The 27,814-nt window shown below is 36.4% G+C and overlaps 1 protein-coding gene, 1 long non-coding RNA gene and 1 pseudogene across 2 annotated transcripts; all 3 read left to right on the top strand.

Moving 5' to 3' along the window:
• Positions 1 to 678: 678 nt before the first annotated feature.
• LOC129428203 (uncharacterized) lies at positions 679 to 4,031 on the top strand. Its single transcript, XR_012359246.1, has 6 exons — positions 679 to 1,273; positions 1,865 to 1,923; positions 2,023 to 2,111; positions 2,210 to 2,300; positions 2,397 to 2,476; positions 2,660 to 4,031. It is a non-coding gene; the product is annotated as an uncharacterized lncRNA (long non-coding RNA).
• A 1,002-nt stretch (positions 4,032 to 5,033) lies between these two features.
• Positions 5,034 to 7,932, top strand: LOC129443060 (E3 ubiquitin/ISG15 ligase TRIM25-like; annotated as a pseudogene).
• A 3,366-nt stretch (positions 7,933 to 11,298) lies between these two features.
• LOC141351491 (tripartite motif-containing protein 16-like protein) lies at positions 11,299 to 13,717 on the top strand. The gene is made up of 5 exons (XM_073858430.1): positions 11,299 to 11,542; positions 11,744 to 11,977; positions 12,083 to 12,253; positions 12,307 to 12,397; positions 12,914 to 13,717. The coding sequence occupies exons 1-5, from the start codon at positions 11,345 to 11,347 to the stop codon at positions 13,438 to 13,440; spliced, it is 1,221 nt and encodes a 406-aa protein (XP_073714531.1). The 5' UTR covers positions 11,299 to 11,344; the 3' UTR covers positions 13,441 to 13,717.
• The last annotated feature ends 14,097 nt before the right edge of the window (positions 13,718 to 27,814 follow it).

Genomic DNA, 27,814 nt, shown 5'->3' with positions numbered 1-27,814 from the left:
TACTTGAAGGTGTATAAAATGCATCACAAAACTTAATGAACTCGGGTACTACAGGCTAAAAATGAAGAGGTTTTGGCAGTGGCACACAGAGAAAAGGATATTTTAAATTGATTGGCAAAATGATTTTTTTTACAAAAAGCCTTGGAAAATAAAACTGCATTAGTTATGCATAAACAGAGTAATGTTTGCTTATTTATTTTTAAAATATTAGAAAATTATAAATTAGGGTTTATCAGAGCAACTTTAATTTTATTATAACACAACAACATTTACTTTTGGGCCACGGCCCTCAGTCAGGTTTGGCCCTTGTAAGGAAAATGTTTGGGCACCAATCAATGTGTAGTTTATCTGAGGAGGTAACTGTTTAGCATATGATAATGCATGCTTGTACAAAGTCAGTCCACATATTATAATGTTTGTCTTCAATCAATCAATTTGAATAAATGAGATGGGGACTTTATAATATAATAAGGGTCCATATATCACAGTGATAAAAGACATACATGTATTTTTACTTTAACATGAACTAATGCTGAGTTAAGGCATATACTATCATAAACCAAGAGTCATCATTAAGATGACATGTTTTTCATTGTTAGTTAATGCATTCATTTACAATGAATTAATTTGAGTTCATGTTGTAATTAAGTAAGTTCAGTAAGTTACATGTCTTAACTCAGCATTAGTTTTGTATTTACTTATATTTAAGTAAGAATTCATTTAGGTATATGTTCAATGTTTCCAATGATGAGCAGTTAATCCACTAAACCCAAAGATAATTCCTGAGGCATGTTTAAAGAGTTTTGTATTTCATCAAAGATTTTATATTTAAGAAAATCTGAGCATCATTCAAAATAACTGTTAACATGTTTGTCAACTAAACATGTTTTGTCAACGTTATAAACTTTATAGAAATATTTTTTATTAATGACCAAGTATAAAGAACCATGCATAGCGTGAAAACGCGGATTATATAAAAGTATATAATAAAGTGCGAGCAGAGGATCAATCAAACTTGGGCTGGAATGATTGTAGTGCATCCAATGCACCTTGGAATTCGTAGTTTACATCTACAGCAGCATATGGTACAGCAGTGACAACGCCAAAGAAAAGGACTACATTTCCCAGAATGCACCTGCACCCACTCATCTGCCCCCACTCTTCAGGTGCGACTGCTTGACCTATGGGCTTGACGGGAGAATTCAAAATCGCGAACCGTTACAGCCTGGACGTCTCGGTGTCTTTCTTTGTTTGTTTGCTCATCAACAGTAAGGTAAGTTTGATTTAATTAGTTTGTCTGCATCGCGCTGATCGGTTGCCTATTTGTTCATATTATGTTATTTACTATGATTCGTTTTTGTCTTTATACTAGAACTGTTTGAATTTAAAGCACAAACAGTAAAACATTAAGGGTATACATGGTACACAGCGGTAAACATGAGGTTAAAAATACGCGAAGTAACATTCAAACCGGGCTGTTAAAAGAAGCAATTCGATGTTTAAGTTTTTAAAACAAAACTTTAAAGAAGCCAAGATGAGAAGTTCTTTGCTTAAAACAAACAAAGCAACAGTAACTTGTGTGTTGGAAATGTTAGCAGCTAGCAAGTGTCTCTCTGCTATTTTAAATGATAAACAGACGATCTTTTGTTGTTTAAAAGCTCATTGCTTTAGTTCTGGTAGATGCGGCTTATTTTTCAAGACGGTTTTAATAGCTTTATATTGATTTGTAACAAAGCCAGCTTCACTTTGAGAGAACCTAGATGCTAATTGTAAAGAAGCTTGGAGTCATAATATATTTTAACGTAATATGTTTGCTGTTCTTCATCTCTTTAAATATGAAGTCTATCCATGTTTGTGTTTACAGAGGTCATGTACACTGTGGTCAACTTGTGGACGCTGAAGAGGTTTCTGGGTAAAGATGATGTAAGTATATTCATTCAATTTTAAAAACCAAACAGGTTAAATAGTAAACAGATGTGTTATGATGTATGTGATTTTGATTTTTAATTCTGTGTTTGACAGAGAAATAATGAAGTAACAGTGGAAGCTAAAACATCAGACTGATCCAGACACTGAAGAAATTGATGTCACTGCAATCTGGCCAAAATGATGTAAGTTTAATAATGAAATTATTAAATCAAAGAGGTTAAATAGTAAATAGATGTGTTATGATGTATGTGATTTTGATTTTTAATTCTGTGTTTGACAGAGAAATATAATGAAGTAACAGTGGAAGCTAAAACATCAAACTGATCCAGACACTGAAGAAATTGATGTCACTGCAATCTGGCCAAAATGATGTAAGTTTAATAATGAAATTATTAAATCAAAGAGGTTAAATAGTAAATAGATGTGTTATGATGTATGTGATTCTATTTTTATTCTGTGTTTGATAGACAACTATATTGAAGTAGCCTACTGTAATGAAGCTGCAGAACGTCACAGAGACTCTGAGGACATCAACACAGAATATCAAGTATGAAGATGGACATTATGAAGTTCTTTGATCATATATTGTTGTATCTTTGTATAGTTTAATGTAAACTTTCTAAAATGTACAACTTTATCATTTTGATTTGTCATGTGTGTGTATATCTGTATATGTATATGTGTAATAGTATTATGCCAAATACTTATATGTACTTTTATATTTCCAAAGGGCTCCCAAGAGATGTCTGTCCAGATGAGGGTGCATCAACGTTACCTTTGCTGACAAGTATATGCTTTACAATGTAAAACCTAACAGTTAACTTAACTCAAACCATTTAAGGAAATTGGTTGCCTTAAATCACTAAGTTTAAAAAAAACATACATTTGAGTACTGTGAACTTAAGTCTTGTGCAATTATGCACTTAAACTTAGGTAGTGTGAACTTAAATATAAGTGCTTAACTGCATGTGACTCAATTTGTTTGTTCACGGTACTCAGATCTATGTGTTTTAGAACTTGAATGGTTTAATGCAACCGGTTTTCTTAAATGTGAGAAATTACAGTGTTACAGTGAGAAATGTTTGAATAATTCCAAGACAGAGCTCTGTGATTGATTCTACACTGCAAGAAGTCACTTTCTAACACTTTGTCTTGTTTTCAGTAGAAAAACTAAAAATTCTTAAATCAGGATGTATTTTCTTGATGAGCAGGATTACCTTGGAAAATATGTCTAGTTTTTAGACAAAAATATACAATTTAAGATCATTTTTGCCTAAACAAGAAAAAATATCTAACAATGGGGTGAGAAAATTGTGTTTTAATTAAGTTTTTAAGAAAAAAGAAAACTTAAGATTTTTTTCTCACACTATTGGCAGATATTTTTGCTTGTTTTAAGCACAAATTCACTTAATACACAGACACACACACATTATTTATTTGGTCTAAAACTAGACTTATTTTCTTGGGTCATTTTGTTCCTCAAGAAAAAGCATTTTAATTTAAATAATATTTCTACAGAAAACAAGACAAAAATACTATGTAGGAAAGTCATTTTTGCAGTGTAGGACTAATTTCTTTAGATTATTTAGATATTTACTACATTACAGTGGCAGCTGGTGACTTCTTTTTTTTTGTGAGCACTATCACTCGATGCGAAGTTTGTCACAACATGTATATAGCCCGTCATTTGTGTGGTTCCCAATTTCAAAATATGTGTTCATTGTGTCGAGTGCAGGTATGTGCATCACGTGTTTTGACTAAACACGTGATGCACGTGGTTTACATGAAGCAACAAACACATATTTTAAAAACACAAGCAACACGCATGACACTCTGAACACTTATTTTGAATTTGCAACCCTCGGATGAGCAGTCACGAGCAGCCACTGCTACATTACATTGTACTGCTTTGAATGTAGTTTTCATTGTTGCTTTTATTTTGTTTTATTTTACTCTAATATTGCTTTCTCTGTCTGTATATTTATGAGTTTAAATAGTATTGTTTATGTATGCAACTTTTAATATTTGTGTATTATATTATTTTGTGATTGTGACAATTGTGGATTGTTCAGTTTTTTATTAAATAAACATTTCAAACTCAAGTTTTTTTTTTTAAGGGTTTTGGGGATGTATAGTAGTATATAGTGGGGGGGTGTAGTCTATCTGCATAGCAGGCAAATAACCAATCAAGTCACTAAGCTATGAGGGCTTGGGTTGGGCTTAAAACAAAGTGTAACCAATCAAATCATCTCAACTGGAAAGTTTCAAAGTTGTGTCCCAATAGTTGTCAGAGTTTTGGGAGGGGGTTTTAAAAGCAACCAATCAGTGTTGAGAATAAACACCAATGGGGACACTAGAATTGTGCAAAGGTGTGAAATTCCAGTACCTCTGTAGGTGTGAAAATGGCCCCTGCCAAAATCTTCAATGGGATTACTTGCCATGGCAACAAATGGCTGCATATTCCACGGTGATATCCCCTCAGCAAGATACATCCGAATTGGTATCATTACGGGAGTTTCCTAACTTGGTGGAATTAGTAGTTTACCCTCAGTGGAACTAGTAGATACTTCCGAAAATCAGTAGTGTTTACAGGAGTTTCCTAGTACGGATACACCTCTTTTCATGCAGTGTGAGCATTAACATGTGTTCTATAGAGAGGAAGATATGATGACTAGTTGCCTATAAATATTGTAATGGTGCAAAAAGTCAAACTTCAGAGCAGGGCCGCTGCTGGCAAAAGTTTTACAGTGGTGCCCTCTATCTGAAGTTTAAACTTCTATTTATTTTTCTTTTCTAAATGTGAATTGTTTGTGTGTAAATAGTGTAAACTCACCACTAGAGGACAAACACTCACACTGACTTGGATGTTGAATCAATTTAGTGACAAACATCAGAGAGATTTGATCTGTTATTCTCTTATTTCACCACAAAATTCACTCTTATGCATTTATTGAAGAGCATTTTCACAAAGATTTGATTACTCGAGACTGTGACTTTCTGTATGAGACTGACATCTAGTGGACTTGTTTATTATATGACTGACACACCTGTTTGAACACGTTTCATAAACACAACCAGGAAATGATTTGAGTTCAGAGAAACTGTTGAGCTGTTGTTTGTTTAGTTTTATTGTTTGTAAGTAAATACGGTGAAATGGCAGAAGCGAGTATTTCAGTGATTCAGGATCAGTTCATCTGTTCAATCTGTCTGGATTTACTGAAGGATCCAGTGACCATTCCCTGTGGACACAGTTACTGTATGAGCTGTATTACAAACTGCTGGAATCAAGATGATCAGAAGAGAAACTACAGCTGCCCTCAATGCAGACAGACCTTCAATACAAGACCTGATTTAAATAAAAATGTGGTGATTACTGAGATGATGAAGATGCTGAAGAAGACAAAACTACAAGCTGCTCGTCCTGATCACAGTTATGCTGAAGCTGGAGATGTGAAGTGTGACGTCTGTACTGAGAGAAAACACAAAGCTGTCAAGTCCTGTCTGGTGTGTCTGAACTCTTACTGTCAAACTCACTTTGAACGTCATGAAGAACTTCAGTCAGGAAAGAGACACAAAGTGATAGACGCCACTGGACGACTTCAGCAGATGTTCTGCCCTCAACATGAGAAACTTTTAGAGATTTACTGTAAAACTGATCAGCTCTGTATATGTTATCTGTGTATGGTGGATGAACACAATGAACATAAAACTGTATCAGCTGCAGCAGAGAGGACTGAGAAACAGATAAGAGTGATCTGTGATAAATGTTTCATTATAACGACACCACATTACTTAAGATCATTTTATCTGTTTAATTATTATTTCCACATCCAACAGAAAGAACTGAAGGAGACGAAGAGAAAATATCATCAGAGAATCCAGGAGAGTCAGAAGAAGCTTCAGGAGCTGAGAGATGCTGTGGAGACTCATAAGGTGAGTTTTGATCAGAAGAACAACTGCTGTCTGCTGTTTCAGATCTGTTTCAGACTCAGTTAGGACTCTCATCCAATCAGTCAGTGAGGAGTTCAGTGCTGGATGACTTTCACTGAAGTTGACTGTGTGTAACAGACTGTGTGATGTACCAGTAAGAGCTGAATGAATGCTGCTGATTCTAATGCTCCTCTCTCTGTGTGTCCTAACAGCGCTCTGCACAGACAGCAGTGGACGACACTGAGAGGATCTTTACTCAACTGATCACATCCATTGAGAGAAGACGATCTGAGGTGACACAGCTGATCAGAGATCAGGAAAAGACTGCAGTGAGTGAAGCTGAAGGACTCTTGAAGCGACTGGAGCAGGAGATTGATGATCTGAGGAGGAGAGACGCTGAGCTGGAGCAGCTTTCACACACAGATGATCACATCCATTTCCTCCAGGTAACAGAGATCAGTGATCTTTAGGAAGTGAAGAGCATGTTTTACTCAGATGATATTTTCTATGAAATGTTTCAGTGTCATGAGTTTATGTTTGTGTTTGTGTAGAGTTTTCAGTCTCTCTCTGTTCCTCCTGGATCTACAGACTCACTCAGCATCACTGTCAGCTCTCTCATCTCTTTTGATGATGTAGGAAAATCTGTGTCTCATCTGAGAGAGAAACTGGAGGATTTCTGTAGAGAAGAGATAGAGAAGATATTTGATAAAAGTAAAGCACCTGAACCTGAGACCAGGGAGCAGTTCCTAAAATGTGAGTCTCAATAAACAACAAATAAACACACTGATGCTGATAAAGACATGAACAGTGATAATCATCATTTCAGTCATTTTAAACTCCTCTATAATGATACTCATGAATCAAACTGAATGTGCAGAATAAACAGAAAATAAATAACTGTGCTCGCCCACAATGAAACATAACTGTGAGATCAAATAGCAGTTCATAAATCAAGTTTCTTATTTAATATTTAAATTTCATAAGCCATTAAGTTTTCTATAAACAAAAATTATCCATACTTATAAAATGATAACAAAATATATTTTAAAGGGAACAACTACAGAACAGAGGGACTTTGACAATGTTCACACATTTACAAATCTTTTACACACACATTATAATGAATATAATAATAAAACAATCAGATTAGATTCTGTCTATACTTTAAATGATCTCTGTTCACTTCTTAACACATTGACAGTCCTCAAAAACTAGAATAAATAAGACTTGAAGTTTTATTTTAATTATTGAAATGTATAATTTTACATTTAAATGATGTTTTTAATTTGTCTCTATCAGATTATCATCACTTCACTGCAGATCCAAACACAGCACATAAATATATCCGTCTGTCTGAGGGGAACACAGTGATTACTGACACTAACACACTCCAGTATCCTGATCATTCAGACAGATTTGATCTTTGTCGTCAGGTGTTGTGTAGTGAGAGTTTGAGTGGACGCTGTTACTGGGAGATTGAGTTTAGTGGTGATGTGTGTATATCAGTGTCATATAAGAGCATCAGCAGGAAGGGAGGTGATGAGTGTTTGTTTGGACGTAATGATCAGTCCTGGAGTTTGCGCTGCTCTGACTCCAGTTGTTCATTCTTTCACAATAAGATTAAGACTGAACTCCCTGTAGTGTCCAGATCTTCTAGAATAGGAGTTTATGTGGATCACAGTTCAGGATCTCTGTCCTTCTACAGCGTCTCTGACACAATGACCCTCATCCAGTCAACACCACATTCACTGAACCTCTATATCCTGGGTTTAATATTGATTATGGATCAGTGAAACTGTGTGATCTAACAATATAGATGATACAGAGAGTCTACAAATGATTTTGTCATATTAGAAGTCTGAACATGATGAATCAACAACAAAGAAATAATAAGTCTTTCATTTTCTAATCAGCAATTTTAAATAACTGATTGTAATGTTATATTTTAATAATTGTATTTTGTCCTGTCAAACAGAGGTAGCTGTACAGTAGTTATTCACAGTTAATATTATTCATCTACAGCCGTGTATTCTTTTATGTGTACAAACCACTATAAATAAAATGTTATAAAAGTCACTAAAATGTATGGGTCTGAATTGGAAATTAATCTAAATTCACTTATTTTTAAGACAAACATTTAATTTTGACATTTAGTCCAAATTATACAATACTGAATATTCAACAGAGGATTATACTAAACATTTCTAACAATATGTTTAAAGACCATCACTAAAGTTATTTAATGTCTGAATTGCAGATTACTTAAATAAAATGCCCTAATAAAACCAATAAAGAGGACAACTGAAATTCCTCGGACGAAAAACAAATTTTCGATGTTCGACTGGAAAAGTGAAAAGCAGAATAAATGTTACAGAATAATGAGGTCTTTGATGACGTGATCAAATAGCAACCAGCACACGGTGAGAGGCGTGCAATAAAATGTCCCATTACAATAAAACCATTAAAGGGGACATTCCATGAAAATCTGACTTTTGCATGTTTAAAGGTCCTCTAAGTGAATTCATCCGTCTTAGGCCATAAAACATTTTTTATTACATACAATGAACATCTCCTTACTGTCTGTTAGCCGCCTGTCCCCTGAACACACTGTAAAAAACACTGTTTCTGTAAACAGCCCAGGCTCAGCATACAACCACGAAACATAACAAACGTGTTCCAGTCAATAAACGACAAGAAGGATTTGGGGATAGAGTTTGGGGGGTTAGTGCACGTGAGGAAGCATGGAAGGGAGAGGGAGGGAGAGGAGTTAGATATGTTCCGTTTTGTTTGACAACACTTCGAACATCAAGAAGAAATGACATCACACAGATTTGCTTAGAGCGCCTTAAAAGGTGTGATTCAATGATATTTCAAGCATTCTGACAGTTATAGAATTGTTTCCTCATGCTAAACGGCAGTGGTGTCAAAAGTATTCATATTCATTACTCAAGTAGAAGCATATAGATATAGGGTTTAAAAAGACTTTTGTAAAAGTTGAAGTATCAACTCAAGCTTTTTACTCAAGTAAAAGTAATAAAAGTACTGGTTTCAAAACTACTTAAAGTATAAAAGTAAAAGTAATGTAAGGAAAAAAAGTCATTACGGAAAAAAGCCTAGGCCGCACCAAAGGGACCTTTTGTTCACTACCCTATCTCCTCTAAAAATGTTTCTAAAGGCCATAATAACTATAGTGTTATATTAAAAATGTTAATGTTAAAAAATTTGGGATGCACTATAGGGCCAGGGGTTGGCAACGTCAGTCCTGGAGTGTCGATGTCCTGCAGGTTTTAGCTCCAACCCTTATAAAACATTGGCTACCTGTAGTTTCAGGTGACTTTATAAACCTTTATTAGTTTGTTCAGGTCTGCTTGATTAGATCTAAAGCTAAACACTGCAGGACATCGGCACTCCATGTTGCCTACCCCTGCACTAGGCTATCTGTTTCAACCACATACTGTATATGCCCATTAAAAATGAACGCATTTCAATACAATGCAAACAAATACATTAAAGCAGTGGTTCTCAAACTGGGGGCCGCGAGATGGTGCCAGGGGCCCCAGTTTTATAATATTTTATGAAATACATTACTTTATTATAAATTCTGTGTAATTAAACCTCAGAAAAATAAGGCTACTAAACAAAAGCAATACATTATATAATTTAATATGTTTTGTTTCATTCAAATTTTAAGTTTTAGAATGTTTATGTCATATATTTTCTTTGGGGGGGCGCAAAGGAATCCACTGTACATAAGGGAGGCCGCAAAAAAAGGTCTGATAACCACTGCATTAAAGAACCATATATGTGTACTGCTGAGCATTAACATGTGTTCCATAGAGAGGAAGATATAATGACTAGTTGCCTATAAATATTGTAATGGTGCAAAAAGTCAAACTTCAGAGCAGGGCCGCTGCTGGCCAAACTTTTACAGTGGTGCCCTCTTAAGTTAAAGAACAACACAATCACACACAACTATAGTATGTGTGAGAATAAAAATATGCTATTGTTATCATTTATAATTGTATTTTGACAGCAACACAAACTACAAATATGCAATTTTATACAACAGTTCTTTCTGGTTCTCGAATCTGATTGGCTAAGAGCTATACGATATTGTACTGATAACGGCACTGTAACCGCTTCACCTTTCGTATTATTCCGCCACCTAGTGAATGGAGGTCCTAAGCAGGCTCATCTCTGAATGGAAAAACACAGACGCGCTGTTTGAATCACTCTCCGTTTGTCTCATTAGTTCACTAGCTCATAAATCAGTCTGTGAATCCCCAATCAGAAGTATTATTCCGTCAAAGATCAGCGCTCTTGGATGTTACGTTAAAGTTAATGGGAGAAATGTCTTGTCACATCGTGTGGACGCTTAACACTTGGAAAGAGGAATATAAACACTCGTTTTTTTCTGGAGCTATATCTTTTATCAGAACGCGAAAACACCGTGGAACTGCAGGTAAGCCCCGCAGCTTTTAAAGGTGGACATTGATCATTTACTTTATCGTGACGTGACTATTAAAACATGTTATGAGATATCGCCACTGGTATATTTATAAGCAGCATGCAAAAACATCTCTCTGACACTTATAAAAACCCGTTTTGTATAGTACTGACAAGAACAAAGTTTAATAATAATAATCGAGTGCTCGTATCGCGTTAAGAATACATGAGAAAGCAATAGTAACGTTTCACAAGTATAGTTTTATTAACTTTTACCTCGCGCCAAAACAATAACAACACAAAAGACACTAAATATGAATAAAAAAACAAGTACAAGTTTGATCATGACACCAAATACTGCTGATTTGATCTCATTTTGACGATCATCATAAACAAACAAGGCCAACATGAGAGCCGGGGTATCTCTGTCAGAGATGTAGCCCAGAGAGGGCGGTGGTCAGCGGGGCGAGTGAACACTGACGTCCTCTCATGCTTTGGTTCTCATTCGTACTGAATCTCACTAAGCAAACGTTCAAACAGGCGCTATCTTTACTAATGGACTGCAGATTTAAATATAATACATATACATTCTCGACTGAACTAATCTTAAAACTACACTTTGTGACCAAGAAACGGTAATATAAAGTAACAGCTTTTCCGTCCATTAAGTTGTTATGAGCTTCAAAGCAGCCGAAAGTTTTATCTGTCATTCTGGCCGCCCTCAAATCCGTGGCGGAAGAAGTAGTTCTCAAACAAAAAGGCTTTTAAAATAACTCCGTTGTTGTTTTCTAGTTTTCGTTTTTCAAACGTGTGCCGTCGAACTGTTGTATAAAAGCAATATCGCTCGAGTAGGAGTGTGATATAGCTCTATATCATCACGGCTGTGATTGCCTCCGGCACTCGGCCGCTGGCCTCGTGCCTCTGGCCTAATCACAGCCGTGATGATATAGAGCTATATCACACTCCTACTCGAGCGATATTGCTTAAGTAACACATACATCACATTCCTTTGATTTATAAAGTTAAGGACATTGTGAAGATGCCATTTTGGACCTACTGTATCGCACAGGGCTGGATTTTAACTTGTAAAAAAATCACATGTACATTTCATCTGTTTAATTATTATTTCCATATGCAACAGAAAGAAGTGCAGGAGACGCAGAGAAAATATCATCAGAGAATCCAGGAGAGTCAGAAGAAGCTTCAGGAGCTGAGAGATGTTGTGGAGACTCATAAGGTGAGTTTTGATCAGAAGAACAACTGCTGTCTGCTGTTTCAGATCTGTTTCAGACTCAGTTAAGACTCTCATCCAATCAGTCAGTGAGGAGTTCAGTGCTGGATGACTTTCACTGAAGTTCACTGTGTGTGTGTGATGTACCAGTAAGAGCTGAATGAATGCTGCTGATTCTAATGCTCCTCTCTCTGTGTGTCCTAACAGCGCTCTGCACAGACAGCAGTGGACGACACTGAGAGGATCTTTACTCAACTGATCACATCCATTGAGAGAAGACGATCTGAGGTGACACAGCTGATCAGAGATCAGGAAAAGACTGCAGTGAGTGAAGCTGAAGGACTCTTGAAGCGACTGGAGCAGGAGATTGATGATCTGAGGAGGAGAGACGCTGAGCTGGAGCAGCTTTCACACACAGATGATCACATCCATTTCCTCCAGGTAACAGAGATCAGTGATCTTTAGGAAGTGAAGAGCATGTTTTACTCAGATGATATTTTCTATGAAATGTTTCAGTGTCATGAGTTTATGTTTGTGTTTGTGTAGAGTTTCCAGTTTCTCTCTGTTCCTCCTGGATCTACAGACTCACTCAGCATCACTGTCAGCTCTCTCATCTCTTTTGATGATGTAGGAAAATCTGTGTCTCATCTGAGAGAGAAACTGGAGGATTTCTGTAGAGAAGAGATAGAAAAAATATTTGACAAAAGTAAAGCACCTGTTTCAGACATAAAGTAAAATACATCATGTAAAAATAATATCATATTTTGTAGAAATTGAGAGAATATCACACACTGATTCTGAATGAATATTTTTTTAACATAGTTACTCCTGAACCTGAGACCAGGGAGCAGTTCCTAAAATGTGAGTCTCAATAAACAAGAAATAAACAAACTGATGCTGATAAAGACATGAACCGTGATAATCTTCATTTCAGTCATTTTAAACTCCTCTATAATGATACTCATGAACCAAACTGAATGTGCAGAATAACATGAAACATAACTGTGAGATCAAATAGCAGTTCATAAATCAAGTTTCTCATTTAATATTTACATTTCATAAGCCATTAAGTTTTTCTATGAACCAAAATTCTTTACACTTAAATTATGACAAAATATATTTTAAAGTGTACAACTACAGAACAGAGGGACTTTGACAATGTTCACACATTCACAAACCTTTTACACACACATTATGATGAATATAACAGTAAAACAATCAGATTAGATTCTGTCTATACTGAAAAAGATCTCTGTTCACTTCTTAACACATTGACAGCCCTCAAAAACTAAAATAAATAAGACTTGAAGTTTTATTTTAATTATTGAAATGTATAATTGTACATTTAAATGATGTTTTTGATTTGTTCTTCATCAGATTATCATCACTTCACTGCAGATCCAAACACAGCACATAAATATCTCCGTCTGTCTGAGGGGAACACAGTGATTACTAACAATTACCCATGCACAGTTCAGTATCCTGATCATCCAGACAGATTTGATAATTCTGATCAGGTGTTGTGTAGTGAGAGTGTGAGTGGACGCTGTTACTGGGAGGTTGAGTGGAGTGGTGTGTTTTTTATATCAGTGTCATATAAGAGCATCAGCAGGAAGGGAGTGGGTTATGAGTGTTTGTTTGGATATAATGATCAGTCCTGGAGTTTGTTCTGCTCTGACTCCAGTTGTTCATTCTGGCACAATAACATTGATACTAAACTCCCTGTAGTGTCCAGATCTTCTAGAATAGGAGTTTATGTGGATCACAGTTCAGGATCTCTGTCCTTCTACAGCGTCTCTGACACAATGACCCTCATCCACAGAGTCAACACCACATTCACTAAACCTCTCTATCCTGGGTTTTATGTTTATGGATCAGTGAAACTGTGTGATATAACAATATAGATGATACAGAGAGTCTACAAATAATTTTGTCATATTAGAAGTCTGAACATGATGAATTAACAAGAAATAAATAATAAGTCTTTCATTTACTTATTAATAATTTTAAATAACTGATTGTAATGTTATATTTTAATAATTGTATTTTGTCCTGTCAATCAGATGTAGCTGTACAGTAGTTATTCACAGTTAATAATATTCATCTTCAGCCGTTTATTCTTTTATGTGTACAAACAACTATAAATAAAATGTTATAAAAGCCACTAAAATGTTTGGGTCTGAATTTAAAATTAATCTCAATTCACTTATTTTTCAGACAAACATTTAATTTTGGCATTTAGTTTGACATTAGTTTAATCCCAAACATACAATGCTGAATATACAACTAAGGATTTATACTAAACATTTCTTACAATATGTTTAAAGACCATCGCTAAAGTTAATTAAAGGAATATTCCATTTTCTTAAAGGGGACAGAGAATGAAAAACCATTTTTACCTTGTCTTTGTTGAATAATGGTAGTCTACCCACATTCACAAACATACAAAAAGTGCTAAACATGCTAAACATCTCAGTCTCATAGAAATTCCTCATTTAGAAATGTCAGCCAGAAAACAGCCCAATCTGAAAAAATGATGCTTATGACATCACAGGCATCTAACTGCCAATCCACTTTTAAATAATTTCCTACATTTTTTGATTGGCAGCAAAGTCAGACAATCAGTAATGAGATTGCAAGTTCAGCCAGTAGGGGGAGCCAAATAGGTGCAAAACCACTTGTTTAAAATCCCCCACCCTAATAGAGCTATCTGAGAGAGGTTTTTAGGAAGCTTATAAGGCATTACAGACCCAAACAAAAAAATTGTCTACATGTCACATCACAGAACAAGGACAAATACTCTGTTTAATCATTCTATGTCACCTTTAAAAGAAAAATCTAGATTTCTCATGTCATCCAAAATGTTGATGTCTTTCTTTGTTCAGTCGAGAAGAAATTATGTTTTTTTAAAGGGAAACATTGCAGGATTTTTCTCATTTTAATGGACTTTAATAGAGCCCAACATCCAATACTCAACTCAACACTCAACAGTCCCCCTCAACGGAGCTTCAAAGGACCACAAACAATCCCAAACGAGGCACAAGGGTCCCATATAGCGAAACGACCGTCACCCCCGGCAAGAAAAAAAATATCCACCTCTAAACCACAACTTCTCGTCCAGATTCGATCGTGATGCGCCAGCGTGACCCCACGCAATACGTCAAGAGGTCACAGAGGACGAACGCGAAACGCCCCAGTGTTTACACGTGTGTTGAAAGAGGACCTTTCCTACTTTGTTGTATGTCAACTGATACTAATTAATGTCTTTGTGGCAGTTTATTGTTTAAAATGGTCCGCAAATGTGCATTTCATATATGTAACACGTGACCTCCCTACGTCACTACGCATTTACTGGACCGCACCTAGACGAAAAGTTGTGGTTTAAAAGAGCACATTTTTTATTTTTCTTGTCAAAAATGACAATCGTTCCGCTAGACAAGACCCTTATGCCTCGTTTGGGATCGTTTATAGTCCTTTGAAACTCTGTTGAAAAAAACTGTTAAGTGTTGAGTTAAGTATTAAATGTTGGGCTCTATTAAAGTCCATTAAAATAAGACAAATCCTGCAATGTTTTCATCAAAAAACGCAATTTCTTCTCGACCGAACAAAGACAGACATCAACACCCTAGATGACGTGGTGGCGAGCAAACCATCTGTTTTCCTCTTTTAAGAAAATGGAATATTCCTTTAACGTCTGAATTGCACAAAAATGTCCCAGTACCATAAAACCATTAAAGGAGACATACCATGAAAATCTGACTTTTTCCATGTTTAGTGCTATAATTGTAGCCTGGTAATACCATCCTCTGCTATTTTGCTTTGCTTCATAGACAGAGTCTGGCTGGGCATAATTGACAATCGTTTTCCTTCTCGTGGGAGGGGCTTGTCTGAAGTTTAAAATCATTGGTCTAAACGTAAGCCAATCACACATAACATTTGGATATGATGTGCTTTATGCGCCGGATCAGCCGCATCGAATCTCTGCTGTAAAATACACGTATGATGTGAAAACAAACCCATCGAGCGAAATACCTGAGTTAACATGGCTATGAACGACTTTTGCAGATTATGTAAAGTAAATCGTGCCAGAGCTAGTTGAACACTATCCTTACGGTGGCTTTCTACTCACGTCTAACGGGAGGAACGCCCCTCTCTCCTCTCAAACTCTTCCACCAGACAACCATAACCATATGTAAATTAAATCTTCCTACCTTATTTTCTGGTTAATCAGGAATATCACCAAAATGCCACGCGTCCTCCACCATTAACTGTGAACAATATAATTCCATTCCATGATTTCTCGATCGTTGTGCACGTCAAGCTGTGCTGCACACAGTTTCTCGCTGACGATTGGTAAAGTTGATAAATTAAACTTTTCCAAAAACTTCTCGGGAGTAGGGCAACAACATAATCTCCATTCAAATGTTTAACAAACACTTTTCTTGTTCGGGTTTAAGTTGGCATTAAGTGCCGGTTCTCCACAACAGAGCAAATAGCTTTCTGTGTCTCCATGTCCACAACAAACTACAACCGTGATTCGGCGTTTAGCGTCTACGTCACGGCTTTCAGCCCGCCCTCTGTTCGTTGATTGGACGGTCGTTTTGAGACCGGAGGAAAACGGTTTGAATGGGAGGTATCTCAGACTGAGTACAGAAGCGTAATGAAATTTAGCGGAAGTACGAAGTCTGACGTAGTCAGGCTACTATAATTGGGTTCCCAGTAAAGATGCACCGAATTTTCACCAACCAAAATTATTTTGCTGAAAATAGCAAAAAGCTAATTTTCAGTGGTTGACCAAATAAGTAAAAAGGCCAAATAAATTTTACCGAAATTTTACCGTTGCTCGGGGCACCAGCTAAACAATTTCACTTTAATCAGCAAATACAAAAATCTGTATATTAGAGGGAGTTTGTCATCTAATTTATCTGAAGGATTTTGTGAGATCAGAAACTCAGAACTTGTGGTCGATCTGCTTCAGTCTCTGTTGTCAAACTCAGAATGAAACTCGTTTTCCGATGATCAGTTACTGTCTCTTTCAGCGGGAGACTCAGAACGATGGGGTTTGCCTTGTTTCAGTCTCTTAGCACGCAGGTTGGAGACTCAGAACTTAGGACTTCTATTAATGTCTCTCTTTTCAGGAGGATTCAGAGCGAGAAATGTCTGGAAAAAAGGAACCTTTATAACTTTTAGATAAGGAGGAGTTTGCATCTTGGCACTTTCCTGATGCAGAACCGTGATTGTTTGTTGATGTCAAAGGAAGCCCACAGAATGTGGCTAATCTCTCTTTACTTTAAGGAACTCATTTGCATTGCATTAATTACAGAGTTTAACTTTCACCCTTTCCAAAATACCGTTGGCATACCCTGAATGTAAAAAGTTTAAACACGACAGCAAAATGTTACCATATCATACATGCATTCATTCAAATGTTAAAGGAACAGTATGTAAGAAATGTATATAAATGAATCATAAAATGGCCCTGATATGTCACTAGACATTAAGAAATCATTTTCATTTCAAATACTTATATCACTGACAACAGGTCCGGCCAAGATATTGTCATTTATTGGACTTGCAGCCCTCAACCGATGTTTCTGTTGTCATGTTGTGTATTGGCCACCAGTTGTGTGATTGCAGTACCAGTTTTGGCCACAATCCTACATACTATTCCTTTAATAATTTTGATTATTTGAACAGTTTCATAACACAGAGGGCTCTATCTTACACCCGGCGCAATGCAGCGCAATGCGCGACGCAAGTGTCTTTCGCTAGTTTCCATCCTAATTTTCACGTTTAGCGCTGCGTTGTTTAGCAAATGCATTGCGCCCCCTTTTGCGCCCATGGGCGTTCTGGTCTGAAAACGAGGCGTGTTCAGGCGCATTGTTGGCGCGTTGCTATTTTGAGGCAACTAAAATAGACTACGCCATTGACCAACAAAAACCTGGTCTAAAGTCTAAAGTCAATGGCGCAATATGTTTTATGTTATTTAAAGAGCGCATTAATATGCGCCTATAAACGGGAGGACAACGCGGGTTTGCTTATGACAAAGTACATGAATGCCCAGCAGCACAAAAATGCTTTTAAATATGAAAGATTAAAGGATTGAATGTAAAAGATTATTATTGAGTCTCTTGGACATAATTGAGGACTTATTATGAGACGTTAGAAGGCGCAAAGAGCAGCTTCACCTGCAGCCTGGTAAGTAAATAAAAGCTTTGCTTTAAACAAATGCATCTGTTTTTAAATGTTTTTTTTTTAATGCTACCTCACGGATTTATTGTATATGATGACTCTGTACCTGTGGATATGGTGAGATGAAAAACATTTTAAGTAATGCTTAAAAAACTCTTTGCAAAAAAAAAACGCTGTCCAAAGTGCTGAAACGTGCGGAGAGCCGTTTGTAGAATCTCCTGTTTGTTACAAATAAAGTATTTTTAGAGTACAAACCTTATCTTACATACTTGTAAATTATTTTTTGATGATATTGGATAGCCATACATTTAAAGCAATTAAAAGCCTGCTTTTTACTTCCATGATTAAAAGAAAACGGGTTTTAAAGGTTTTAATAAAAAAATAACAATTTCAATACAAGTGGAAAAACAACACAATTATTTAGCGTTAGTCTTGAACTGGGGATCTTCTGCCTCCGCTTAGTTTTTCAGTTTACAAAGTCCGTCGTCTAAATAGGGATTAGACATAGCACCAGCGCAACTTGCTTTTAAAGGGGATGAGAGCTGAGTCTCTCGTTGGTTTGCTGCACGTTGCGCCCGAAATACTCCCATTACAATGGGACCTGCCCTTTTCGGCCGTGCGTTCGGCGCAGGAGCCATTTTTCCCGTCGTTAAATTAGCAAAAGTGGATTCGGACACGCCCATTTAGACGTTGCGTTGTGCGCTTTAGACAATGCGCTTAGATCGTTAAAATAGGGCCCAGAGATTTAATTTAGGAATGTTTATGATCATCTTGCTTCAGATGATGGTGAGGTTTGAAAGGATAATTAGCAAAAATGGTGTGGGCCAATCAAAACGTCCTCTTCTTCTTCGCTCTGGCACGGAGGTCGGCCATAAAAGAGTTGTCCGAGCAGCCTTATCTGATTGAACTGGACACTTATTTGTGTTTATCCACCTAAATCCAGTCCAAATGTAGCATTTGGGGAAGGGTCTGGAATGTTTGTTATCTGCTGTTCCTACAGTGTGTTATGTGAACATTGATATAAGTTGACATAAATTAAAAGTTGTTATTTCCCATAGCCTAATAAATGCTGAAACTGATATATAATTGATATATTTCAATTATACTGTAATGTTGAATTTCTATCATTAATGTTTTGAAAAAGCTATTTCATAGAGACATCCGACAAATTGATTTTGGAATATTTTAACCAAAGAAAGTGATGGACTGTGGCTTTAAAGTTATATAGTTACATTAACCAGAAACAAACATAAACAAGTATAACACACACACATTTGTTTTTGGTGCCACCTCAAGATTTAGCTGTGTCCTCCTCTGGCCACCCCATTAAAATTTGATTTTGCCGCCACTGTGACAGACACACTTATATTAAACAAGAACTAAAACGTTTATTAACAATAAGATTTTTGTTAGACCGCTTTGTTGAGCACGTTTTCCTCTGTCATCTCCTGTCAATCTTGCCTCTCTCTCACTATCTCCTTTGATCGTGCTTGACCGCTGCTCAACATACAGTGCTATATAAGCATTGTTGCAAGGCATAATAAATAGGTTATTTACATTTTGTGTGAGAATTGAAGATCTGATTCATGTCCATTTAGACTCATTTATGTGGTGGAATGTAAATGAAACCGTTTTAACAAGTCTGATCAGAGAAGTGACCAGATGTAAAAGGCCTATAATGACTGCTGGAATGTAAAAAAAAGTTTTGTTAAATAATATAAAATAAATATAGTAATATAATTAATAATTTAACTTCAATGGTGAAAAAATTGGCAAAATAATTCGGAAAAGTACTTTTTTTAATAATTTGGTATTCGGCCTTCGGTTGAGTCTTTCATTTTATTTGGTTTCGGCCAGAAATTTTCCCTTCAGTGCATCCCTAGTGCCCAGTGCTTCTATCAAGCTAGAAAAATTGAAAATGAACAACCTGTCATAAGGGGATCTTATTATAATAATACCGCCCCTTAATCTTCAATGTTCAACCACAGCACTGCCATTTAGTGCAGAGAGAGAGAGAGAAAAAAAATAATTGACAGCACAATTGAGTTTTAATTCCAACTAACCATCATTGTGATCAGTGTTTGCATTTCATCAGCTTATTTGCATTTTAAAGGACACACCCAAAATGGAGAAGATTTATTTTACATCTTAAAAAAGTATTGTGAAATGGCCCCTTTAAATAAGTTACTTAGTATTATGTACAGTAAATACTGTGGTGAATGTAGGGTGATAAAGGCTCTTCTGGCTAAATGTTAATTTGTGATGTTATGTTTTCCTCTTTTGACAATCTACAAACCTCCCACTAATGACACTTTGGCCTGGATTCACAGACAAGACTTCAGCAAACTCCAGACTAAAATACATGTTTGTGCCGTCTTAACAGAAAACAACTTACACTGACTGATCTTAAAATATTTCACTGTCATTGTTTTGTGTCGTACTGCACACCATTCGACTTATTCCTGACTTAATCTCTGTCTGTAAAACCAGCTCATGTCTTTTTAAACATTATAGCAGCTTATGTTTGTTTTAATGCATTCATTTAAAAATGTGTATAATCAATTATCTGTAGTTTAAACTTCTATTTATTTTTCTTTTTTAAATGTGAATTGTTTGTGTAAATAGTGTAAACTCATCACTAGAGGACAAACACTCACACTGACTTGGATGTTGAATCAGTTTAGTTACAAACATCAGAGAGATTTGATCTGTTATTCACTTATTTCACCACAAAATTCACTCATATTTATGCATTTATGACAGAGCATTTTCACAAAGATTTGCTTACTTGAGACTTTTGACTTTCTGTATGAGACTGGTTGGACTTGTTTATTATATGACTGACACATCTGTTTGTACACGTTTCATAAACACAACCAGGAAATTCTTGAAGTCAGAGACACTGAAACTGTTGCGCTGTTGTGTGTTTAGTTTTATTGTTTGTAAGTAAATTCAGTGAAATGGCAGAAGCGAGTATTTCAGTGATTCAGGATCAGTTCATCTGTTCAATCTGTCTGGATTTACTGAAGGATCCAGTGACCATTCCCTGTGGACACAGTTACTGTATGAGCTGTATTACAAAGTACTGGAATCAAGATGATCAGAAGAGAAACTACAGCTGCCCTCAATGCAGACAGACCTTCAATACAAGACCTGATTTAACAGTAGAGGAGATATATGATGAAGGTAAATCACTTATTTATCTCAAATCATGTAAAAATTATATTATATTTAGTAGAAATAAGAGAATATCACTCACTGATTCTGAATGAATATTTTTTCAACATAGTTACTCCTGAATTTGAGACCAGGGAGCAGTTCCTAAAATGTGAGTCTCAATAAAGAACAAATAAACACACTGATGCTGATAAAGACATGAACAGTGATAATCTTCATTTCAGTCATTTTAAACTCCTCTATAATGATACTCATGAATCAAACTGAATGTGCAGAATAAACAGAAAATAAATAACTGTGCTCGTCCACAATGAAACATAACTGTGAGATCAAATAGCGGTTCATAAATCAAGTTTTTTTATTTAATATTTACATTTCATAAGCCATTAAGTTTTTCTATAAACTAAAATGATACACACTTAAATTAAATGATAACAAAATATATTTTAAAGTGTACAACTACAGAACAGAGGGACTTTAACAATGTTCACACATTCACAAAACTTTTACACACACATTATGATGAATATAACAGTAAAACAATCAGATTAGATTCTGTCTATACCCCTCAAGAGTTCCTTTAAAAAACTTCCTTAAGTGTTCCTAAGGCCACAAAATGACGCTGTAAGGTACCACCCACAAGCCCAACGACAGATACAAGTGGAGTGGTTGAAGGGGACTCGTGTTCGTTCCTTCCTCAGCGCTTCTAGAAGAATAATTCCATATCATGATTAAATTAATTTCTTTGATCTCTGTGTTTAAATTATAATCTGACTCCAATTTAATATACTAAGAATTTAGTGCATTATTCCAATTATCTGTTGATCATAATTTAGATGTTTGATTATTTATAAATTCCCATAGTCTTAATTATTCGTTCATTAGGGACCCGGTATCGCACAGAGCATACGCCGGCGGTTTGCGTACATCTCACGGACACAAAATTGTCAGTCTGGTCTTAGTCAGAGGTTACCGGGTAAACTAATATTTTTATGTCTGGCCGCTCCATGCTTGCTCCGATCATAAAAATAGTTACTTTAGTTTAGCGCTCATGCAACTTGCTAAGGCAGGTGATAGACATAAATCTGAGAGTTTTAATGAATGTGCCCCATACTCCATTCGAACATCAAAACATCAGTGTGATAATATCCTGACAGGATAATCTTGCGGTAATATCAGACTCCTTCTAATATACTGGTCATAATAATTTCTGAAAGAATTAAAATAAATCAATACAATTTCTGAAGAATTCAGATGAATCAAATGTAACAATTTATTATACCAGGCAGGTCTCAGCTTCAAACATAAATTAAACAATATCATACAGAATTTGATTCAATTCCAATTAATTAAAATGATCAACAGTTGCAAAAGTTACAAAGTCATACCTGGCAATAGACACTCTGGCTACAGAGTACTTCCATCGTGAATATAATATACCCAAAATGGTTTAGAAAGATTCTTGTTAAAGATTTCTTACATGATGTTTGAATACACACACCTAAAGTGTGGGGAAGATTCTTGCTAAAGAATACTTCCCCGAGTCTCTTGCCAAGCCACCTTATATACACAGAATGAGACAATGAATAGTAACATCTCAAATCAGGATTTGGTTGGTCGGTTCTCGTGACCTGAAGAGGAGCACCAAATGGGACTGTTAACCATCTGTAATCTAGATCTCCTCATGAGTTGACACCCATCACAGGAGTACAGATTATGTCTTAAGTTCTAAACTTTGATATACTTTCTCTTAGAATTATAGAAATTAGACATTTTTCAACCATCGCACCATCACCTTTAAAACAACACTAAACATGAAGATGAAACCTTTGTAGCATCACAACATATGATATATCCAATGTTACATGTGTTTAGTATATTTCCAGTAACCAAAACCTTAAAGGAGAAGAGAGAAGGGGTGAAATACAGATCAGTTCCTGGGTATTCGTGACCCCTGTGGAGTGAGACAACACGTCTCTCAAAAATAGACACAGAATGTGTTTTTTATTGTTTTATGGTCCAGCTCCAAAAACAAAACTTGTCCACCTGTCCTACAACACCTTCCCAAAAACTGCTCTAAAAATATCATACGTCAATATTTTTTTTTCATTTTAAACGATGCAGTCTTTTAGAACTACTTCTGCCTGAAACATACATATCAAATATTAATATAATTTGTGGAAATTTTAACCCTTTATATGCCTGTTTGTTTACATTAGCCAGTGTTTTTTTAACAGAAAAAAACAAAAAAACTAAATATTTTCCCCCAAAAAAACATTTGAACTACCATTTGATTATAATTATTATTATACCCTAGCCTGGGTGCCAGCCCATCTTAGCCCCGCCCACAAGATTTTGTAAACGGGAAGATGGGTCTGGGGTTTCTCCGTTGAGGAGCTACTATTTTAGTACAAATGCTGGTCGAACCAATCAAATTGTCAGGGCGGGCTTTATACGATGATGGACAGATAATCAACAGTAACGTAATGAACCACGTCACCAAAGAGCACGTGTGTTGAATGGCTGCCGCTGTAGAGTTCAGATGTGTGGATTCTGACATTGAGTCTGTTCTAAAATATATCGACAGAGCATTGATTTTAAAAGAGGAACAGAGAAACGCGAGCAGGGCATTTGTTGATGTCCTATTCGGCAAAAGTTGGTCGCAACTGAAAAGGCTAACGTTATCACGGCGATGCAACTCAGCGTGCACGACGAGATGGATATAATTAGCGGTCGTTGCCAGCTTCTTTTCGGAAGCCCGGAATCGTGGTTGCTGTAAGTGGAGGGACATGTTAGGCTCCAATATTTTCAAGCAAACGTAATGGGTATCGTCGTGGATGAAGTTCACCTAACGTACAAATGGTAAGAGATAGTCTTACTCTATGACTTAGTAAATACTTCATGTTGTGATATAAACGAAATGTTGTAAACATAATAGGTGTTGATGTACATTCGCTAACTCAGTATAATCACAATGTTGTGTCATAGCGAAATAACTAGCAGTTCGGTCATGCTGCAAAGACGTAATTTCAACATACGTTACACACTCGGTTGCTCTGATTGGTCGTAGGTCTATCCAATTGAGTGCAGAGGCATTTTTCGGTTGAGACACGCCTCATAATTATAGCTCAATGGAGCGGTATCAGACTCAAATTCTGACTAGAATTGAGTATGGCAACGTCAGGCTAATTATACCCTGGGATGGGTCAAAGATTGGTAGCAACATTGATTTTGATGCATTGTTATTTTTTTGAACAGGGTCAGATTTTATACAAAACTCACACTTCCTAAGGCCAAAACGATCATACGGCCAAAATGATACCTTCCCAAAAACTGCTCTAAAAATATCATACATCAATATTTTTTTCCACTTTAAACTATTAAATCTTTTAACACTACTTCTTCCTGAAACATATATGTCAAATATTAATTAAATTTGTGAAAATTTTAACCCTTTAAATGCCAATATGTTAACATTAATCGAACCACAGTGTTTGGCTGATGTCGTAAAACCTTTTGTGGGACATCGTAGCCCAAATAGTGACCTGTCCTGATTTCTCACTCCAGAGACTGAGAGCTAATACATTTTTTATCTGTAAACACCAGTCAGAATGAGCAGCCCCACATTAGCCTGCAGTTTCTCTGTCTCAAGATCTCTCCAGTCTGTGACTGTCTCCCATGTAGGTTTGTCATGGCCCCAATGTGCTGCAGGATTTCATGCATCAGCATCAATGAAAAGCTTGAAGTCAGGGCTGATTCGGGCAGTGGCATAGTGTGTGAGCCCTGGGATCAAATCTCTGGCTGCCGGGAAGTAGCGGAGCGTCTCCATGTTTGTGGGAGACCAGAAGATTTTTAAATTTTTGACGTCCATCCTGCCGCCACTTCATCCATCTCCTCTCCGCTCTTACCTTCTGACAAGTCTTCTGAAGATCCCTCTAATGAATTAGACTCCAGCTGGTCTACTTCTACCTCTGAGGCCTCCGTGTCGACCTCAGAATCCTCTGAGGAAGATGAGGAGCCATCCTCGCTCTTGAAGTGCATGATTATTTCAGGAGCCTTAAGTGTGCTGTAATGCCTTGCCATTTTCACTACTTCTGCGATACTGTTCATACTTATAGCAGTTTATTTGCATAAACAACATGAGTGAGAAACAAAATGAAGATTGAATTTGTTTCGGTTCTGGCCTCTCATCGTTTTTATTACTGAATTAGTTTATAACGCAGAATGTGCCCTTCAAAGACAGAAGAATTTGGATATGTTGAATATGCCCCCCTGCCCCACTCATCACCGACCCCACCCCAACATCACACCACCCCCTTACCACTCAGCCACAAATTTTTTAAACACACACCAATTTTCAACATTAAAGGTTTATCTTTTCAGCAGCTATGCGGTCCGCAGAAAACAGCAAAAATTTTGACATTTTGATGAATGCATGAAATGGTAAAAAGTAGCGCCACCTGGTGGACAAGTATAAAAATTAAAACTTCAAGGCCAGTAATTCAAAATTATATATTGACATAAAGGTATGTATTAGTTTATGTTAAGATAAATGGGGGGTAAAAAATGGTAGTTATAATGGTTTTCAATGGGGCATTTTTTGTCCTTAGGAACACATTAGTCGGTTTTTGTGTAGGTTAGCCATTTTAAGCCAATTTAAAAAACTGAAACCAATATTCTTAAATGTATCAAAAATGATTAACCTTTGGCAAGTTTGGGCAATATTCAATCACAGTCAAGATGGTTTAAAAATCAAAATGGCACAAAATGTCCCTATGAACTCTTAAGGGATACTGTTAATGATCTCTGTTCACTTCTTAACATTGACATTCCTCAAAAACTAAAATAAATAAGACTTGACATTTTATTTTAATTACTGAAATGTATAATTTTAAATTTAAATTATGTTTTTGATTTGTCTCCATCAGATTATCATCACTTTACTGCAGATCTAAACACAGCAGATGAACGTCTCCGTCTGTCTGAGGGGAACAGAGTGATTACTAACACTTACCCATTCAAGCAGTATCCTAAACATCCAGACAGATTTGATTGTCGTCAGGTGTTGTGTAGTGAGAGTTTGTGTGGACGCTGTTACTGGGAGATTGAGTGGAGTGGTTATGGTGTGGATATCTCAGTGTCATATAAGAGCATCAGCAGGAAGGGAGGTCCTGAGTGTTTTTTTTGGATATAATGATCAGTCCTGGAGTTTGATCTTTGACTCCAGTTGTTCATTCTGTCACAATAACATTGAGACTAAACTCCCTGTAGTGCTCAGATCTTCTAGAATAGGAGTTTATGTGGATCACAGTTCAGGATCTCTGTCCTTCTACAGCGTCTCTGACACAATGACACTCATCCACAGAGTCAACACCACATTCACTGAACCTCTATATCCTGGGTTTAATGTTTGGGAATCAGTGAAACTGTGTGATCAAACAATATAGATGATATGGAGAGTCTACAAATAATTTTTCATATTAGAAGTCTGAACATGATGAATCAACAGCAAATAAATAATAAGTCTTTTATTTTTTATTAAGTAATTTTAAATAACTGATTGTAATGTTATATTTAATAATTGTATTTTGTCATATCAAACAGAGGTAGCTGTACAGAAGTTATTCACAGTTAATATTATTCATCTACAGCCGTGTATTTAGACCCATATATATCCAAAATGTATGGGTCTACATTCAAAAATAATCTCAATTCACTTATTTTTAAGGCAAACATTTAATTTGACATTAGTTTAATTTTCTGAATATGGATGACAAGTTTAACTTCTAAACAGAACAAAATACATAATTCAGCGCTAATAAATCTGTGATCAATCCAAGTGAGAAAGTTTTTATTGATGAGTCTGTTGAGACTTGTGAAAACTTTATTTATTTATTTATTTTTGTAGAGAAGATCACTAAAATCAGATCTGAGGTTGGAAACTTTAATGTGGGCCCTGTGGTTCCTGTAATGTGCCCTGCAATTTTTTTCCATTTTAGGGCCGTCAGACTGGGTGTAAAACCAGTACAGATTACCAGGGCCCAAAGGAAGAAAGGGCCCTTGAGAGGTCTGGATTATAGGGTTTGGTTTGTTCTTGTGTTCTGTTTGGTTTGTTTAGGTCTTTTATTTTGAAGTCATGTTTCTGGTCTTTTATTTTGAAATCATGTCATGTCACACTTCACTATTCACTTCCTGTTTGTCTTGTATAAAGCCTGTTCAGTCACTTTGTGAAGTATTAGGTGTGTTCGACTTCATGCGGCGCTGCGCAGACCGATCGGCGGCTGACTTGAAGCAGTGCATTCCGGTTAGTATTTTTGTCCGACTTCAGCTGGCGCTGCAGGCACGTGATTGTGTCATATGGCTTTTAAGTACCGCGAGAGCGGTTCGAGATCAGCCGCCTGAGTTAGCCAGCGCAGTTCGCGAAGAGGAGCTGCACGGGCTGTAATGACGACACAGGTGTTTCCTGATTGGTCGGATTCACCATATGACAACAATCACGTGTATTTCGTGTTTATATTCACGCCCTCAGTTCCACAAATGCTCACAAATCTGTATTTTTATAACAGTTAAAGCTATTTTCATGTAGTCGCGATGTTATATTGTGTCATCTTCATCAAAATAAAATGGATAAAAAAACGTAGACCCCACTACATTGGTATTTAAATAATACATGCTTATGTTGAACTTTATTCTTGTAAAAACAGATGCTGTAATCCTCTTCAGTTCCACTCATGCTCATACATGGACATTCTAACAGTACAATTCACTTTTTATGTAGTTTACATCTTACAAATCATGTTTAATGCGATTAAGCAAGCAAACGGCACGTGATCAGCCATGCCTGACGTAAATGCAGCAAGCTACGGGAACCACAGCGCGTCCGACTTCACGTCTCCGTTTCCAGCTCCT

The sequence above is a fragment of the Misgurnus anguillicaudatus genome, chromosome 2 (genome assembly GCF_027580225.2).
Source record: "Misgurnus anguillicaudatus chromosome 2, ASM2758022v2, whole genome shotgun sequence".
In the NCBI taxonomy this organism is placed as follows: domain Eukaryota; kingdom Metazoa; phylum Chordata; class Actinopteri; order Cypriniformes; family Cobitidae; genus Misgurnus; species Misgurnus anguillicaudatus.
This window is presented reverse-complemented; position numbering and strand designations above follow the sequence as displayed.

Bases quoted from the DNA above. Each gene is read 5' to 3' on its own strand.
- LOC141351491 (XM_073858430.1), top strand. From the start codon at position 11,345: ATGCCATTTTGGACCTACTGTATCGCACAGGGCTGGATTTTAACTTGT. The intron at 11,978-12,082 runs GTAACAGAGATC...GTGTTTGTGTAG, and splicing joins ATCACATCCATTTCCTCCAG to AGTTTCCAGTTTCTCTCTGT. The intron at 12,398-12,913 runs GTGAGTCTCAAT...GTTCTTCATCAG, and splicing joins CAGGGAGCAGTTCCTAAAAT to ATTATCATCACTTCACTGCA.